The 20,662-nt window shown below is 39.8% G+C and overlaps 1 protein-coding gene across 2 annotated transcripts; it reads right to left on the bottom strand.

Annotated features, from left to right (window-relative positions):
* Positions 1 to 101: 101 nt before the first annotated feature.
* On the bottom strand, positions 102 to 19,151 carry LOC118404094 (tribbles homolog 2-like). 2 transcript variants are annotated; one of them, XM_035803055.1, is made up of 4 exons: positions 17,948 to 19,151; positions 12,831 to 13,123; positions 2,534 to 3,039; positions 102 to 2,327 (listed from the first exon to the last, which is right to left on the bottom strand). In XM_035803055.1, exons 1-3 carry the CDS (start codon positions 18,194 to 18,196, stop codon positions 2,568 to 2,570), a joined length of 1,014 nt encoding a protein of 337 aa, XP_035658948.1. In that variant the 5' UTR covers positions 18,197 to 19,151; the 3' UTR covers positions 102 to 2,327; positions 2,534 to 2,567. The 2 variants fall into 2 exon arrangements, with proteins under 2 accessions (XP_035658948.1, XP_035658947.1); XM_035803054.1 differs by having other exon boundaries at positions 102 to 3,039; positions 17,948 to 18,247; positions 18,681 to 19,151.
* Between the last annotated feature and the right edge of the window lie 1,511 nt (positions 19,152 to 20,662).

Here is a 20,662-nt window from a genome sequence, read left to right as displayed (position 1 = left end):
ATGACTTTCTAAAATGTAATGATTTTTTACTTCCATTCTTGTCCTAATCATTCTTCTATTGCAAATGTGAGAAGCAAACAGTAAAAACACCACAAAGATCATCCTTTTTTCATGTTTTATTCCACGCCACCAAACCTTGCACAGGTCAACTTTCACAACTGCTCACTGCATTCATCCATTGCAAATGTACAATTTCTCGGTCAACATGTTTTCAATGTACAGTGGCTTGTATAAAAGAAAAATAACCTTTACATAAAATTCACATTTTTTACACAAAGCTGCCACTTATACCTACAAACCTCTGCATCCAATTAACCCACTTTTCAACTGTTACAGTCCATTTTCTTTTGCACAGAAACGATATCTCTTTTAGGTCATATCACTAGTTTATAGGGGCTGTTACCCTGAAATCAAAAGTCGCTTTTCATAGCGACTGACGATTGACATATTCGTACCCACAAAGGTTTTCTGGCAGTAACAAACAAAGCGTTTGGCACAGAAAACGGAAAGTTTGGATGTTTTTGTACATTTGCAAGGAGGTACGGTATCACATTTACATTCATGATAGAAGGGACAGGATTTTATACTGAGTAGGAAAAGTGTGACCAGACCATTTCACCGGGTTTTGTCCTTACAGCCTTAGAACCTCATGTTTCAATATGTTTCTCAGAAAAACACACTTTTGAAGTTTCCTCCAATTCTACAAGAAATGAGGAAATCTTATATTTTTACCTTGGTCAAATTTTCTTCAGGATCTTATTGCTAGTCGATCCATAGAGGTAGTTTGAATATGACCAAAACAGGGCAGAAGCAGTTTCTTTTTTTCCTGCTGAAGACTGGACGGTTCACCGGTGAAAAAGTCCTTATAAACAAGCTGTACATCCCAAGTCACACAGTTACATCACTGTACAATTTCGCATTAGAGCAGCAGGCTGAACTGCTTGCTAGCCTGCCGTGGTCAGCCCTTCCCTGTTCAACTGGGTAGGGCAAGCACGACGGCTAGCAGACACCGCAGCTGGATAGCACTTCACAGTCAAGTGGCATTTGTTTCACATGGCTAAACTGCTGGATTGCACAATGTGGTTCAGAGGTATTCAATGGACAACTTTATTTGAGGGGAACAACTTTTTGCGAGATGCAACAAGAAAAAAAGGATCCATAAATTTTGCTGATACTTTGTTTCTCTTTTAGGGTGTCACCAATGATACAGTAACACTTAAAAATTGTCCTTCTTTCGCCCAAATCACAGTGCACAGTCCAGCATTGCGGAATACAATTTAAAAAATCTGTCATATTTTGTACATCTATTGTTGCAGGTTGACATGTAACTTCTTGCTGTTCACATCACACAATATTTGTGCTGACAAGTAACTGTACAATCTTCCATATACTAGTAGTGTAACCTGCCCCCCTCCCCCATCTCTTGTCTTCAGTACAAGAATGCGATGTGTGGGAGGGGGGCACCAGGTATAGCCTTCAGAAGAAAAAGCTGTTTCGACTATAGAAGGAGGGGGGCACATATGTTGAGGTTTTCTGTTCTTTTTTTATGTTTTTGCTGGCTGGCAAAATTGGGACATCTTTTGACTAATTTCCTTGCACAAGTAGCTGTTTTTACTTCCAAAGTTGTAAACCCATCCAAGAATGGACAGAAAATGGGGACAACCATTTGCCTTAAAATTCTTACACATAGTGTAGAGAGGTTGTCAGTTGTAATAACACCCCTTCCTATAAGAATGGTTTAAGGTTCCATAACACAAAAGCAATGGGCAGAACATGCCACTCTTGATATGTAACAGGGGTGTTTGTTCTTAAAATTGATATTGTGGTCCTCAAGTGTTAAGCCTTTGTATTGCCTTGTCAAGTTTGCTTGCATTGTCAAAAGCTGGTCACCCCTCTAGGCTTGAGTGGTATGTTCCCAACCTAATACAAATAAATGGTTAATGGCTCATGTCGTTGGGAAGTTTGTACCCTTGCTGTAGTTTGAACATTTCTGTGCATTTTACAAGCCGATATTGTCTGTCGTTATTTCACAGATTTCACAGGTAAATACACAACGTTTTTACGTTTTGGTACAAACTATACATGATTTTGTTACATCTTATTTCACTTGGCAGTGGGAATAAGCTGTTTGTCACGTCAATCCTCTACATTTTTCGTCACCCCCCTTATACTTTTTCAGGAATTGGCCGCATCGGCTTTATAAATTAATTAGATTATTTCGATTTCAATTTTCTTAAAAATAAAATGAAATGTTTATGACTCAAATTCAATAATTTACGTTTAAAATGATGGCAGTTATAGCAACCCTCTGAGACTGTAAAGTAGACCTGAAGTAGAAAAAAAAGTAAAATTTGATCAGTTGGCTTGTGAGTTTTCGAACCTGCTGAAGTTGTGTTCAAATAACCAAGAGAACATGTTCACTGCTACTATATCCTTTTTTTGCTTTACAGAAGCGACTGCTTTCTCCTTGACTTGAAAGAAAAAAAACTTAAAAGTGAATGAATGCCCATTACGGCTCTGAATGTGAAACTACCTTCGGTGTGCAATTTTCTAGCTTCGAATCTGAGTCAGCTGAATAAGGAGGCTTCATCCTCCTCCATACACCAATCAGGAACAATCTGGTCAGGTACTTTCGGCTCCGCCTTCCCGCTTACACTAATGGGGAAGTTAGCCTTGAACCACGGATGCTCTAACGCTTCTCTCGCGGTCATTCTCTCCGACGGTTCTCGTCGCAGCAAGCTGCGAATCAGACACTTCGCCTTCGACGATATCCCCTCCGGGACCGTGAAAATCCCGCGGCGGATCTTGGTGAACAGCGCCTGGGGTTCGGTGTCGTGGAACGGGTATCGCCCCACGAGCATGGTGTACAGCATGACTCCGAGGCTCCAGACGTCGGCCGCCTTTCCTGAGTAGCTCCCCTGCGTGCTGAGGATCTCGGGGCTGACGTACGCGGGACAGCCGTGCTTGTCGTTGAGCCGGTCGTCGCGAGGGTCCTGCAGGAGGTACGTGTCCTCCAGACTCTCGAGTTTCAGCTGAGTTCTGCAGGAAAAACAAGAAAGAAAAGAGACACATTTAATGACAAGAAAGAAAAGAGACACATTTAAAAACAAGAAAGAAAAGCAACTCTTCATTCCCACATAGCAAAGAGTGAAAAACTTCGTAATCAAACAAGGTAATCTGAAATGACAAACTTCACTCCCTTATATATAAATGCTTTGAAACCCTTCCAGATTTACTGACAAAAAGTGCACCAAAGTTTTAAAAAACACAGCAATGTTGGCCTCATGGAATTGAAATTATTGTAAAAATACTAATAAATAATAGTTTGTAACATATCTTAGGTTCTATTCTAGACTTAACCCCAAAACTAATTGATAAACTTTGCTTATTTTTGTACATGGCCAAAAACTGACTGTGTCCCTTTCTTTAGCCTACAATGTATGTCACTCTTTAGCTACATCCGTCGGAGTAGTCATCAGTACACAGTGACATAACGCGCATGTCAGTCACTCACATGTCTTCCTATATATAACATGGCCTTTTCACACCGACACATTTGGGAGGGGTGGGCTAAAATAGCTTCATAAATAAAACTTGCTGACGAACCAGAGATCTGACTCACTGTGACAAACTTGCAAGTTACGCAAGAGGCAATATGTAATTCCAGTCTCCCAGAGTCCTACTTTTTGAAATCTGGCCTTTGGATTGCTTCACTTGTAAAATACTCCTGCAGGGTTTCCATAAGGATTTTTTTACAGCATAGGAACTTGGGAAGGATCTTAGCCTGTTAAGTCACATGACAAGCATCACAAGCATGACAAGTTTTGACTGCATAACTCGTAGATTTCTTGTATCAAATTGCATGTTCTATGCTTTCCTATTTAGAATGTCTTCAGGACCAAACTCTAACTCAGAGTCTAAGCCACACAATAATATTCAGCTTTCATGCATTTTCCTGACTTCTAAGACCTACAATAAATTTTACATGTCACTACAGGCCCTAATGATCTTTCACCTGGATTCTGGCCCTTATCAAATATGGACAAGCCCAGTAAGCAAATGCCACAAGGTCGATGACCTTAGGGTACAAGCTGACCTATGTACTGTAAAGTCTGAAACTTTTGCCGCATCTTTAAGTTTGATTTCTTTTCTCAATCACCTACAAGCAAATATACAATGAATTTTCCATACTACTATTGCAATTGTTGCAACAAAGAGCTCAAAAATACCACAAATGCTAAGATTTTCACTGTGCTATGAAATTTGAGTCGAGCAAACTTTAAACAAATTTACAGTACATCAGACGCCACACACAACCCCACCTTTGGCAAACCCCCCTTTACCTAGAGAACGCTGCCATCCGATTGGAGGACGTTAGGTCACCATCATGCGTTTAGGCGGACTTTATATCGTGTGTAAATATTTGTTCTGGAGACTGCCCACTTCCTGTGACCGTAGGTCGAAGGTAACAGCGTCCAGCAAGGACTAAGCAACGAACAAAACGCACACGTAGGCACAAATATGTGGTTCAGGGCCACCTACATATACGACAGGGTCAGACAGCAAATAAATGTGTCAAGATCTTTTTTTTACAGTTCATACTGTGTTTTTTTTATAGTTTGATTTTGGTAAGAAGCTTCTATGGCTATGAAGGTTATAGTCAACTTTAGATTGTTCTAGTGTCAGTCTTTTTATAGACAAAGGCATTGATTGGTCGATTAGATAATTAGATTTTTATGACAATTGGAGAATGACCCTTGTTCACACTTAGTTGTACAATTTGCTTTGCATGTTTCTTTTCTGTATAAAAATGAATTCAACTTGAACTTTTGATGTATCAACTTACTATTGTGATCTCTCTTCCTCCAATACCTTTCATTTACTAATCATTGAAAGCGACTGGATTTTTGGCCATCCTAATTCATTTCAAAAGGAACATCCTACCACCCCTATCCACATCCAAAAATGGAACAGTCCAAGTCATTGTTGGTAAGAAAATGAGCAAAACACCAAAACTGTATCCATCTTCCCACATCCACCTTTAACATCTCTTTCAGCGCTAGAAATTTCGCGGCATCCAAAAAAAGACGCAGCGGAAAATGGCCCACCCTATTTTCAAAACCCACACAGGCAGACCGATTGGAATACGTCCAATGCAAATGAGGCGCTGGCAGGCAGACATTTTCCTACTGCGTGATACACTTGGCAAAACGCCAAACTCCGTCTGCTCGTGTTTGAAGTACAGCCCAAGGGACCAGAGTTTCCCCGACGCCAAGCAACCATGTTAGTGGCCTTGTCAGGGAAAATCTTGTGGGGCAATATGAGAGAGAAACGTCGAATTTCCAAACCAATGCATTCTCCTAAATATAACATTAACTCTAATAACTACACCAGATCCCATAAATTAATACAAAAAATATATGAATTAACAGTAATTCAAAGAGATGTACCAATGCAGTATTAGTAATCCTGAGGTATATAACGTTAGGTCACCTTTATCCGTTGGGTAACCCAGCCTTGTCACAAACTTTTAGAGTAGGGGGCTAATATATGAAAGTAGCAGGCAAGGCGCATAGCGGCTTGCGGCGAGCCACGAAGTGGCGAGCGGGGGGTGGGTACGGGAGTGGGGTGTCCCCCCTTCCCGTAGGGGGGGTCTGGGGGGCCTGGGAAAATTTTTGAATTTAGACCCCTAAATATGGTTTGGGGGTGTATTTTGGGTAACTTTTATTGTTATCTTTAAACTTTGAATTAACAAAAAAATCCTGAATTTCAAAAAAATTTGGCATAGGTTCCCCGCTAAGACCCCTAACCGGGGGCCAACTATCAGAAAACTGCCAGAGGTTTATCAAAACAAATTGCTGGGGGATTTTGTAACTGGGAGCACTGGATTTAAACTTTTATTTTTTTAAATTCTACCCCAAAGTAGCCGGCTGGAAAAATGTAAGTAGGTGGCTAAAATCGCCGCCTGCCGCCTTGTTTTGACAAGGCTGGTAACCTATATCCATTGTGTTTAAAAATGGGGATCGATTTTGGGATCGTCAAGTCGAAAGACAGTAGTTTCAAGCTGCAATAACATAAAGACTTAAAGTGCCTCAATTTGAAACCCGTGTCCATTAATCCCTAGATACAGTTTTATTTTCTAACAATGAATCAACTGGATAAATTCTTTCAGATTCAGAAAATCAAGATAGCATCCACTAATTTTATGTTTCTTTAGTGGCTCTTACGACAATATGTGACGGACAATTATCTACCTGGATGTCTAAAATTCATTGACTAATGAGGAATTTGTCATAAACTTAAAAATTGACAACAAACACGCACACATTCCTATACACAGGTTCATACATTCCTACACGATCACATTCAAATGTTCAACAATGTGCACATCTCATTATTATGCAACGCTATGCAAGGATAATAACTTTACATTTCTGTCAGTCATGCCCCGGAGATGACTTATTTCCGTGTCATTGAACATGAATGGGTTTTTAAAATGGCCGATCCAGAAATGATGACAAGAAAGCATGTTTGGTGTTGACATTTTAAATGGGACTCTTACCATAGCAGACTGATATGTATACCAGAGATAGCCTTCACAGTTCAAAGTTTTAAAGAGAAAGCATCTCAGTTTATTATTTACCGTTTACAAGTCAAAAATATGTGTAGTCTACCTTTAAAAGGAACTTCAGAGCTCAAACTATTCACCTACAAATTACAGATAAAATTTTTGCGATTTCGGTTGCATCACAGAAAAATAAATTAACTACTTGCAATTTCATAACCAAGAAGAACACAAGCTTGGCATAACGAATCAGATATTGCACATAAAAAGAAGAAACATACATACAGTGAAACCTGCCTTAGGGGTCACCTGAGTATAGGGGCCACCTGGCCATTGCGGTCACTTTTTGTCGGTCCCTTGGATTTTTCCCATTGACCTAAGCATTAAGAAATAGTCTATAGCGGTCACCTGTCGAATGCGGTCGCGGCCAGACGATTTTCGGTCCGGCCGCTATGCGAACACTGCCGATAGCGGTCACCTGGCCGTCCGCGTTACGCCGCGCTAAACCCACGCGGGGTTCACTTTTTTTTTCAATTTCTGCAATATATCAGCAAAATGTAGGCTCAACTTGGACGATTTACGAAGGAAACATTGAATAAAGAAACAGCATACAAAATTATGTGATTTTATGCGAAGTTTTTCCACCCAAGTTGTTGGCGTTTTTTCTCGCCCCAGACTCTTTGCACTGTACCCTTCTCTACATCGTCATTTCTGTGCAGACTGGAAGACTATATGGACAGATTTTACAAGTAGACCATCCGTTCATGTATCTGATGTTATATGTTCTTGAAATCCATGTACGCTGGTCTAATTTTCGTATTCCGCGGGCCAAAAATATCGGCATTTTATTTGCGTGATTTTCCAAGATGGCGTCGCTGCAGCAAATGAACAAGTTCAATTGGGGTCAGTGGACGACTCCATTTTTGCCAAGGTAAAATTTCACAACAAGAATTCTGATGTATAGCATAAAATACAGTAATTATGGTATAGAAATGATTAAAATCAATTAAATCACCATTATTTATGCGAGAACTAGACTTAGTTGGATTTTTGTCAAAGAAATAAGCCTACGTAGAGAAAGTTTTATTGCGACGTGACCATCTCGGCATAATGGCACATGCAGACAAGTCAAGCCAAGCCTTCGTGAACAAATGAAAGTTTTTGTGGTGTTTTGATGCTTAGAAATGATTATGAACTTGTCATCAGTAGTGACTGAACGTCTAATTTTTGCCGGCAACTAGCGGCATTTACAAGATTTGTCTATTCGATTGGCAAAGTTGCCGGAGACTCGCGCTGTGACCCAAGCTCAGAAAAAGTGAGATCGAAGAACAAAGGAAAATGGCGGCGCTGACTTCGTGTTCAGACAATTCCAACTGGATAAAAGACAAGAGAACCAAGCAAATGTCTGTCAGTTTTGACTCAGACGTACGATGTCGAAGGCTTCGACTCCCGAGGGACACGCATTGACGTTGGTAATTCGGCAGATTCCGAGAACGGCAAGACTCAGATTAGTGTCGGACTCAGATTCTAATTCTCAGTGTCTAATAATAGTAGAGTACATGTATGTCTTCTCTCTAAATCGTTAATGTCATGATTGGCATACATTTTACTATACAGAAATAAGGGAACAGCTACAGTGCTGTAGCAGTCGTAGTAATTCAAATGTATTTCATTAAACTGTTTGTTTTAAACTCATATTTAGTTTAAATGTATAACCTTAATAATATTGTCAATAAATGTCAGTGGAAGCTGAATGCCTTGTCACTTATTGCTTGTGGTGAAATGTACCTTTTTTTGCCATACTGCCTATAGGGGCCACCTGCCCATAGGGGCCAAATTTGGCCAGTCCCTTGAGTGACCCCTATAGACAGGTTTCACTGTATTACATTCTGAATTTTACATAAGCATTTGACAATTAAATAAATAGCTAACTGTTTGTAGTACCGGTGTTAAGGTGTAAAATTCTGTTCACCAATAAGCTACAAAGTTAAAGAAACTAATATTTAAGTAATAAGAAGGAAAGTATTTGGAAACCTGGTTGTGTACACTGATTATGCAGAACCATTGCCCAAGGCTTTCCGACTGGTAAAATTGTTAGTCATTTTGGCAGATCTGTCTATTCAATCTTGCGCAATGGCACGCACAAGGACACATGACAAAGGGAGCAACGACCTGTGATATAAAAGGGGGCGTGTAGTCGATTTTTCAGGCTGTACAGTGCTACAGTTTTGTTCAGTCAATTTGATGTTGGGGAAAACTACAAATTTTGACACAATTCTCTATATGTTCAGTTTGCCAAGTTGTCTTTACACCATGTCTTGCATATTTTGTACAATGCATGGGTACACAAATAGAAATTAACATTCAGTCATAAGACGAAGATTTGAACTCCAGACCTCTTGTCTTGGTCAAGAGTCAGGGACACTGACCATTGGACTATGCATGTATGTAGGCCACAGTTTTAATAGCTTGTCAGTCTAAAGTAAAACGATATACAAATCTAAAAATTTACATACATTTCTAATTGTCACCTCTATCTTTTTGTACAGCGTATGCTATACTATCAGTCTGGTTTTGAACAAGCCATCAGTATTGATTTCTCTACTTTTAGCCGTGATTCTGGGAACTCATGTGATTTCATGTGAGTGGCAGTTGCATCATTTCATGTTGGCACTTTGAAAACCTTCTGCCAGTTATCAATAACAAGCCCCGGGTAGTGACAGGGAACTATTGGCGAATGTTTATTTCATTTAGATCAATGGTGTACAAAACCTTCATATAGTATTGCAAGAAATAAAATTATGATGGTGAGATGATCTGCAAAGGAAAATGATCTTTCCCCATTTTGTTTCTTTGTTAAAACATAGCCACGATTTCTAAATTTCTTTTTTCTATGTCATCTTTCTGGACCCCTTAATATCCTACTGGAAGACTCAACAATTACTAACCAAAACAGAGTACGTATTCCAACATGCATGCCCCAATAAGGTGAATTCCTCAAGTTAATTATCGCTACACACAATCTCAGCAGACGGATCCAACCAAGGGCGTCACGCGGCAAGGTCATTTGTCAGTCGGAAATTGCAAGGAACGTTAAGCATTCCTTCGTCTTCCCGCGTGCCTGCGTCAAACTGAGCCATGAATTATGCATAGCAAGACATTCCCATTTGTGCATATGAGAGTATACAGAAAGACTTATAGAAATTTTCATATAGCGAAATGAAAGAGCTGTATTTGAAGACGGATGTGGTATTTTATTTGTGGTAAAACATGCGGCTTTTTTAAACATTGTGCAAGTATGACTATCAGTTAAGGGTTCTAGCCAGGATGACATGTAATTTGAAGAATTTTCGGAGTGACATATCATCATATTGGATTGACATTGTTCCACAAGTGAATGTCGAAAATTAGCGTAGTGGTCCTTATTTTAGTATGGTGGTTGAGAATATAGTGTAGTGGTCCCTTTACGCTAAAAATGCACTAACCCTGCAGTTTCAATATACTTTGTAGCATGGTTGCATATATTCTAACATTTGAACCCAAATACCTTTGAAAAACAACAACATAGCCTTTTTGTACAAACTTTTGTATACAGTGTCCAAAGCCGAGGGGCATTAAAAAAGTTGCGCAATAAAGATGGGAGACTTGCCAAAAAGTCTACCAACCCAGACAGAGCAAATATTTCTCCTTGGTCTATCGCTGGAACGGACCCAAGACCGGATACGCGGTCCCTTCCGCAGCGAAAAGAGACACTTGTGAAGTTGCTCTAAATCCGCACACGTAAACATAGACTACTGTTACATTGTTATAATGTTACATCATGCTTTTCAAGAGAGATTGAAGGGTACAACAAATTGGTTCGTCGGCATTTCTACTAATTCTAGCTCCAGACATTTTATCAACAGTTTAGCAATCCAATGAGCGGCTTTCTTGCGCAGTTTCGACAGTGTTACATGCAACCTGGTAGGGACTGTACAGAGAGACATTGAAGGGTACAGGGTTCTAGCTAGTGCATCTTAGCGTAGTGGGCCACTACGCTAAAATTTGGGACCACTACGCTAACATAAGGGCCACTATGCTTATTTTTAACCAGTGTATTGGTGCTTTGCTGTCATTTGCTTGTTCAACAATGTCTAATCAATGTCTGAACAATGAAAAATGATGATATGCCATTCAAAACTGACCAAAAAATCCCTCACATTACATGTGATGTTAACAGAGTGCCAACTTTTAACTCTACCTTGTCAAAATCTCACCGTGGAGGAGCCAAGATGCCCCTTCCACACAATCTCCTGATTTGTTGCTTGGCTGCTATGCCATTCCCACTATGCTAAAATAAAATCCTGGCTAGAACCCTGGACCCGGTATGAATTGGTTTGTCGGCATGTCTAGCTCCAGACATAAGATAGGATTGTGTACCACATTTTGGCTGGCTTCCACCTGCCAACAGGGCAGACAGACTTCAATGCACCAAGTCCTGGGCCCATGCCAACGGTAAGGGATACGCAAACAGTCATTATTGCTGACTCCAAGTCTGTCTGTTCTGTACATTCGGCACGTCTTTCAAGACGTTTGTCTGGGTGGAGAATATCAACCTTAGTTCTACTGTGGGCAGCTAACAAGATCACACGGCCAATATCAAGGACGTGTACCTTGTTTCGTGTAAATTCAGCAGTAAAAAAATCTGTCAACTAGATTTCTGTGACTTCACAAAATAATGCATCTGCAAGGTTTCTAATTGATTATGCAAATAAGGTCCTCATTTGCATAGCTATATCAGCTGACAACCCTCTCTACTCAAATAACACAAGTCGTCATAAGGATGAAAAATGATATTAAAGAATTTTCCTGGAAAGTTATGTCTCAAAAAAGCATAACCTTCCTGGCAAACATAAAAAGCATTAATCTTCATAAAATTGCTCTTCAACACATAAAAGGATAGCATAGCCAAGGGTACTTGTAATTTTGGCACCAACTTCTCAATGCAGTATTTCTGCACACAAAAGTACCTTACAACATGGAAGCTTGCTCAAGGGCAAAGAAGACGCCACCACAGACATTTACACATAACCTCGTCGACCGAATTCAAATTTCCACGCAATCTCGCCCGAGCTATTCCCGTTAATGAGCGATTGACGTCACTGCGGGACCCGTCAGCGGAATCCGACTTCCCTCTATATCCATTAATTTCTCCGCATGCCTTTGTGCCCCAAACCCTGATAATGGATTCCCAGTCATATATATGTGCCAGGAATATCTTTCTTTAAAGGGGCTTTGAACTCTGTCAGGCAAAGATATGCAAAGCTTAAAGGCATGTAGAATATTTCCTGGAACTTCAGGAGATATGAAATATAGACCTTGTAACGGTAAAACCCTACCCTATATTTCTTTTTCTATTTACCTTTTTTTGCAATATTTATAAAAATATAACAATATGTAACACTAGTTCACCTTTATCCGTGGGGTAACCTATATCTGTTGTATCTAAAAACAGAGAGTTTAAAGGGATATGAAATCGGTGGACAGTGGTTTCAAACTGAAATATGTATTAAAATCTTACAATTTGAAACCAAGTCCGTTGACTTGATATTCCTAAAAACCACGTTTTTAGGGGAAGCAACAGATATAGGTCACCCCACAGATAAAGGTGAACCAACATTAAAAAGAACTAAAAAGAAAGACAAAAAAGTTGAAGAGCACTGTAGCTAAATTAGTAAAAGCACTGAACAACACACCATCATGGGAAAAGACTTCACTAACTGACCCTTACTCAAAACACTTGAGATTCTGGTTCGGATAACTATCTAAGACCCAGCCTACAAAACAAACGCCTACTATACTGTACAGTTAGCTCTTGTACTGACACAGAAACCTAAAACCCCGTCTCATCCAACAAACAACTTCCTTCTAACCTGAGGTAATCTAAACATGCGGGAAGTGGACACTTCCGCGGCTCAAAAGGTTCTGTCAACATCACCCGCGTATTTTTTTACCACCGTGGATGGATTTCGATCTTTTCAAAACACTTGTTTTGTTAAAAGCCTTATTGCAAAATACTGCAGCCTTGTAAAAAACCTTACTGCAGCAACTCTTTTTTTCCCAAGACTGCAGTATTTTGCAGTAAGGCTTTTTATAAGACTGCAGTATTTTGCAGTAAGTCTTTTTTCACAAGACTGCAGTATTTTGCAATAGGGCTTTTTACAAAACAGGTGTTTCATCTTATGAGTAAAAACATTATGGTTGTCTTAGAAATGGGGAAACTTACTTTTCTGGGTCTTGGAAGACGAACTTTCGCAGCTTGAGGTCTCGTAGCACGACCCCGTTATCGTGACAGTGAGCGACCGCGGACACGATCTGGAAGAACAACCACACGGCCTCTTCTTCCTTCAGCCGGCGCTTGTTCCGCACGTACGAGTGCATGTCGCCGTGACTACGCTCGAAGAAAACGTAAGCGTTCTTGTTGCCGAGGATGACTTCTACGATCTGGTTGACATTGTCGTGAGGTAGTACGTTGAAGTTAGCTGCCATGGCCTCACGGTAACGACTGATCTCTAAAACCTGCGCGGAAACACAACAACAAAAAATTGTCAACACCAAAAAATTTCAACATCATTTTTTGCCATTGCTTTTGACTGCATTTCGAATCTGCATACAATATATACATAAGAATTTAAGTCCCAAACATAGAAAAAAATTGGATTCTCATTTTATTCATATTTTCATCTTTTTCTTCTGCATACTATACCAAGTTAATAGACAGAATTCACACACACAAAAAAATGTTTTCATTATTCACCAGTCAGTGATTTTGCAACAACAAAAAAAGCTAAGCATCTAGTTGTAAACAGAATGTTCTAGAATGTTCTGGATATTAAATCATAAGCTATGTTATGACTCCAGTTCAAGAATCAAGGATACTGAAAATACCAAGACACTGAAGAGACTATAACACTAACACACATGATGCAACACAAGGCAATGTTTACTTGTACATGTACATAGTGTCACCAGTATTTCAAGATGGTCACAAGATAATTTGTTGAATGAAATACAAAACAGTTTTGCAATGCAGAATTACATCAGACTTCAGTTCAAAACAGAATCACATGCTGTTTGTGTACATACTGGTCCTATGACCAGAAATTGCCCCCCTATTACACACGGAGTGATGCAACAACCCACCCCTTCGTGCCACCGGTCACGCCCACCTCATTTGCATACTGGAGTATGCGACCTTCGTGGCGGTTTAACCCGATTATCCGAGGCCTAATGCTCGCAGGAAATCGCGTAGCAATCTCATGGAAATTTCCTAAGCGACATATAAGCTAGCTAGGACAACTGTGATAATTTTGGAACAGAATAACCAGAATTGGGTAATGGTTTGTATATACTATACCATTATAATGAGTAAATTTAACAGAAAGCAATTTATACAAGCATGCAGTAGTACAACTCATTGTGAACCAGTTAACCAACAAAAATTGGCTTGATTTTTGGAAGCCAAGCTGCAGTAGAATCCAATTAACACATCCAAATTAAACAAATCAATTAGGTTTTAATTATCACAGAGGTAAGGAGAGAGGGGAGTATGTAGCGAGTTGGTGTGAAGTTTTTCCACTACATGATGTCATTGTATCCACATTGCCACATCACAATGTAGGGTGTGAGCATGAGTAACTTGTGTGTGTAACAGCTGGGTATGATATCGTGACACACACTTTTGGTGTTGAACAACTTCTAAAACTGGAAAAATTCATGCATCTTTCTAAGTAAGGATGATTTGGCAGTTAAAAACTTGAATTATCGCAACATTAAGATCATTGTTTATTGCTACACATGATTTTATACATACATGCTGCTATATATAAAGACATTTTGCAATTACATTGGATACACTCGTGTAAAAAGTTCTCAAAAGCACAAAAAAGGTCTTAGTTGTAAAAGCACAAAAAATTGGGTAAAGCTGAAATTGAACCATTTGAATTTTGAAGAACACTGCAAAAAAAGACTGGCAAAAATTCACTACAATTCATTGTTGAAAAAGAGCCCTGTACTACATTTAACTGACTACGAACACAGATGAACTATTGTGATGATTTTGTGTTGCAAAGATTTCCCCCTTATTTCCCCATGGCACTGCTCCAACTGTTATGCACAGGGTATGATGCAACCCTTTGAAATCCACACAAGTGTACACAATTGTCACCTGACCAACATTGTTTGTTCTAGCCTAGGTGTAAAACGAGATGTGTGACTCATTCCAGCCGTTGGTCATTAAGAAGACTTCAGTCCGCTTGTCGCACGGCGTGACTCAAAGTAAACAATACGCCACCGCCGCGTGCTCAGGTCATCGTAGGTGTTGCGGCACATACGGAAAGATTGCACAACCACGAGAGTAGCACCGTTTTTAGCTTTGTAACACGCCCAATACAGACTTAGATTGTACAACTTTTAAAATTTTTGGTGTTGCGTCTTTCTTTTTTTACACTAGACATTTTCTGCAACTTGTTCTACACTATTTTCTGTGCCTACTTAGAGAAGAAAATCAAAACTGCCCAAAAAATCACTTGAAGTTGAGACAGAAAAAATCTGGTCTAATGACTATGTGGACAGGTGGTCACTATACTAGTATAGACAGGAACTTTAAGTTTAATGCTTGCTAAAGCTAAAAAAAGTGGTCGCACTGGCCAAGTAGTCCTTGTGTAGTGGTAGTCGGTTATATAGGTTTGGCAGTATCCCACAACTTTTCATATACATCCTAAAAAGGCTGCATATTTTACGCCGTTTTGTCGTGATCTTCGTCACGACTTACACAATCAAAGACGATAAAAACGTTGGGAGAGATTTGTTCAAATTCTTCTCAGTAGTATTAGTACACACACGACTGCACATGACTAACTAAAGGAATGTCGTGAGACTTCCTCCTTAGAAATCTAGCCTATGCGTAAGACTTCTTTTGTGAAGTCGTTGCCAAAACGTCTTGACAAAAAAGACGTCTTGGCACCAACTTCTACTTGTCTTTTGTTCACAATCACGAGGAATACGGTGTCTTGTTCTAAGTCTAAAGAGTCAGATGATTATTCTATGACTCATCTAGTGATGGTAGTACCAAACACTTTGGACAGGTACAGTCACCTGCGCTTGACACATACAAAAGGTGGTTTTCATTGCAGGGAACTTAGTAATTGACGGCTCAAGCAGCTATTCTTCACTATACGGTAAAAATATGGTCTACATTTACCACTCGTACGCAATTCTTCTACCTTTCCGTTTCAACTGTTGCATTCCCAGTTCTACTGCGCAGTCTTTTCTTAGATTCCGTCGTAATTGATTTGCTATAGACTCAAACCAAAATGCTCTATTGAATTTACGTTTCCGTTGGTAGCCTAACGAGAGAATTGTTCATACGAAGTTCTTTTCCTTTGACGAACTTTAAAGATACAAGAGGTTTTGACACATCAAATAGTAGAAATCTTGTGCTTGAAGAAAGGAAACCAGCTGCAACTGGCATCATCTGGGGTTTTCTGGATTGCGGCAAATACTACACAACAATGGAAGGTTTCCAGCCAGAAACAGAGCTTCCGGCCCTAAAGGCAAAATCGTGACATGCGTACACCTTTAAATCCCTCAACTCTGACTTGAAATATCCCAACACAATAACTTTCTTGAGTCCTAATTTCTAAGGAGTCTACCAAAGATTTGTGTCAAAGCTGGTTCCAAAGGCATGACGAGCAAAAACAAAATTTCAAAGCTACGATTTTTCTGTTTCTGTAACTGTTCTTTTTTTTGACTTTACTACAGTTATAGGTGCTATGTAAGGTGCTAGTTTAGGATGTGGGTTTGGCAAGGTTGAAGTTTTACAATACACAACAATCCATTTTGTGTAAGGGTGCTAAATGAATTTTGTTACTGGCACAAGGGCTTGTATTTTCACTTCAAAAGGGGGCTGGAAGCTGTGAATTGGGGGCACCAGTTCTTAACTAGGTGTGAATTGTACAATTTCAGACTCAATTTACTTCCAAAAACAAACACAAAGCCCATAAAAGCACTAAAAAAACCCACATATTTAGCTTTTTAGCACTTGCATTTTCCTTTTCCTAAAGATTTTAGATTCATCATATTTTTTCCCTCCTTTTTTTCCTAATGAAAAGACAGTATATGGGCAGGTGCTTCCTCTGTAAGTGAATCTTTTATTCAACACTTGGGTTGAATATTCATAAGGTAACATGTGCATCTTTTTTTCCTGTTAAAAAAAGCAGCTTGCATTGTCCGAAAAAAAATGTCGCATTTCTACACCTTGCCCTGCAAAGATATTACATCGTTCATACGAAAAAAATGATTTCATCACCATATGAAAGACTTTGTCTTTGCATTTTGTTTATAGGTGAAATTGATGCTCTTTTCTATCTCACAATACCAGCATCATGCGCATGTCCTCTTGTAGTACTTTGAGAGATTTGTCTTTTTTTTCCCTAAAACAACTGACCTAAAACAGCCAACCACACACAGAGGCTCTCTTCCTCTAAAAACTGGTGCGTAGCGAGTTCTGTTTGCACTACTAACGTTTCAGTGGTCCATTCATGGTGTAAGAAGCGGGAACGCATCAACAAAAGGTGACCAATAGGGGCGAGACAAAGACTCGACTGTGCCGCATGTTTGCCCAGTGAAAACTGCATGTCGTTTGGCTTCCCTAAAAGAGCGCTGAGTTGTTGACTGTTCAATTAAAGAAGGGATGGGACAAGACACCTTGCATCACTGGGTGCTATATTTCATCACGTACTGGAAAACAGTCGAAAACTTCGACGCATTTGTCGTAATGTACCAACATGCCCAGAAAAATGGATACAGAGAGCAGGTACTATAGTGTTGTGGAAAAAACAATTGGAAATTTGATATCGTATCCAAACTTTCCAGCTGCGCAAATGCTGGCAAAGCTACCAAGAGTAGTTCCGAACATATTACGGTTACAAGGAAAGAGCTAGCTAACTACTGAAATCTTCAGGTTTTGAGTTATTTTCGTAATTTCTTTATTTTGAAGTAGAGGACGCACGAGAAAGCACTTTCAGTTTCACACATAACCCAAACCATACCGAAGTATTACATTAGCTTCAAAACAGCGAACATTAAATTTTGCAGACTACGTCGATGTGCATCTACATGTAACTATGATGATGCAACAATACTGTAATTTGGTATCCACTCTTACAATTTTCTTTAATTTTTTGTAGGATTCAACTTCAAGTTTGAAGTGTTTCGACGCAGCAGTCACCCAAGTCACATCACTAGAAAAGTCAAATTTGATAAAAATGCTTGTCGTCGTAAAACCTCGACATAAAAACACACTCCACAATGATGATGGTAAAATTTTAGCCTAGAACTCACCTTACACACAAACTCTTCTTCTGTGAGTGTGTGAATAGCCTCGAACAGGCCTCCGTCCAGCTGCTTGGTCAGCAGGTACTGCCCAATGACAGACACACTTTCCTCCTGTTCTTGTGGAAAGCATGGTGGACTGCTTGGACTGAGAACTGGACTAGAAGGTGAACAACTTAGATCGGGTGGTGGGTCGAACGGAACCGTCTTATAGTTCTCATCGTTGATAGGGATGGGATTCGAGCGGTATATGTTCATATGGAGCCTTCCCTTTTCCTCCTTTGTGGAAAATCGGCTACAAGTACGAGTCTAGGAAATATATTGCAACAAAATTACGAGCAAGAAAATGCTCAGGAGTTAGTGCTGGATGCTACAAAAAATCGTTGGAATGTTGAAAAAAGGTCGAGTTTTCGGGATTTTTCCCTCGTTGTGTGTCGATTTCACAATCACAATATACAATAGACAACAGTCAGTCCCCGCGAGGCTCTATTTTTTGTTGTGCGTAGCAGCAAAATAGCAAAAACACTGAAGAAAAGTCACGATGATTCGAACATCGAGTCTTGATCGTTGCAGTTCTCTGTTTTTCCAGTTGGAAAGGAATCAAAAATTCCTCGGGAATCGAGAGTTCTCGAAGCTCGTTCCGTGTGTACGGTTTACGCCAAACACACGATGTCTTTGTTGGCAACGCAACGTGGCTAAAAATTGATGCCACGAGAAAAGACCAGATATGATTGTGACGAACCTTGGCTCTTTGTCGCAATGTGGCGAGTCCAGCTGCAATGGAAAAAGTCCTGGGAGGAATTGCGATCCACAGTGGCAACAATGACTATGTCTCAAGATCGGAAGGCGTTGCGCAAGACGTGAATCACCCTATACGTGCTGCTTATAGCGTAACGTCCTTCGCAAGATGGCCGGACCGCAGACCAGGGTAGGCCCCCAACTCTCTCTCTTCCTTTCGGCTCTGGATGCCTTTATTTCGGGATCGGCGACGCTCTGAAGCTCCACGCGGCTCCGCAGGCTTGAGTTGAGCTAGCCGAACTAACCGGGCTGGCCCGATCTTCCCGGCCGACCCCGAATTAGAGGCAGAAATGGCGAAAAGTACGTCCTTCCATGGCGCTACCTGCGTGTCCTGCCTGGTCTGAAACTCCCCTCCCCTTCGCCACACGGCACCGACTCACAGATACACGTCAACTTATATCACTCCGCATGGCAAGTGTCGGGCGCCAATTTTTTTCTGCACCTTCAAATTCAATTCTCTTGTGAAAAAAAAAAATTATTACGGCACGAGTCGTTGTGTTTTCGTCCTATCATTTAGTATATCAAGGAAGTTTGATACAATGTCAAGCCTATAATCCTGGTCATCACACTGAATCTTTTTTTTTAACTTCACAGACATTAAAAAACATTGTCAATAATTTTCCTCTAACACGTTATGTCTATGAATAAAATTTCAAGAATCTTCGCGATTTCGCATTAGATTTCTTTAAAAAAAAAAGAACACTCATCGCTTCGAGCATCCAAGTGGGTTAAAATAATTTATTCCAAATTAAAATAAGATAGTTAAAATAATTCATTGGAGTATCAAAACTACCAAGAAGCTCACAAACAAACAAAAAAAGGCCCACATCTCGTGAGTGAACAAGCAACGTTATATACTATCTAGTTTTCTAACCTAGGTAAAAAGTATGCAAAGAAGCAAAATACGCATAACTGTACATGCGGCAAATAAAGGAGTTAATAAAACAATAAACCAATTAAAAAGAACGAATAACTAACGTTAATAAAACAATAAACCAATTAAAAAGAACGAATAACTAACGTTATTTTTCTGAAATAAATAAAATTTTGATTGTATTTTGCTTCCGCAAAATCTAAAGGAACGGCTGAGCCATCATAAAAGCATTTGTTTATACTGGCAAAAAGGGAAGGCAACGTTAAAGCTTCCACGTGTTGTTTGGCCGTATTTGTCTTAGAGAATTAGTAACGTTTATATAATACTGAGTCATATGTTGAAGTACTTCCTTTTGGGCCTATTTTCTGCCAGCGGAAGGCTGTGGAGTGAGTAAAAAGGCGCGCCAAATGCTCGGCTCTTGCATCATCACAGTGATGACGCAATGACAAAGATTGAAAGCGTCTGGGGTAGTCGTACTGAAACTGTCTATGGGGGTGTCTTTTCGTGACTTTTTTTTTAGAAATAATATTTTTTATATCAATAATAAAATTTTAAACTTGGTTTTTAATGAATATTTTATATTTGATACTCAATAGATGTTGATTGTAGTGAATAGTGCTATTTTAAAGCTAAGTGTTACAAAATAGTCATTATCTACACCCTTTTCCTTCTTGGAATCTTCTGTCGTTTTATTTGGCGGGCTTCTCCCATATTAGGCCATTGACTGGGCTGCGGTTGCAACATCGCGCGCGAAAATGGCGGGCTATACCAAGGTATAAAACGGGTGAAATCTTTGTTTTATTATTCATGAGTATTATTTTCTTCATATCAACAAGTTTTCAAAAGCAAAAAAAAAATCGTTTATAATGTATTTATGATGTTTTTATATTCTATCAGCTCCAAAAATGGGGACTTTAAATTATGTGGACCCCTATCCAACATGAATGGTTTGGTACCATAACAAAGCGGGAAAGAACGTGCCGCGCTCTGATTGGTGGATAACGTAAGGCGTGCGAAAGGCCTGCAGTGGGCACAGGTCGGCTACTCGATCA

The sequence above is a fragment of the Branchiostoma floridae genome, chromosome 17 (assembly GCF_000003815.2).
Source record: "Branchiostoma floridae strain S238N-H82 chromosome 17, Bfl_VNyyK, whole genome shotgun sequence".
Lineage (NCBI taxonomy): Eukaryota > Metazoa > Chordata > Leptocardii > Amphioxiformes > Branchiostomatidae > Branchiostoma > Branchiostoma floridae.
Note: the sequence above shows the minus strand (reverse complement) of the source record. Positions and strands in the feature narration are given on the sequence as shown.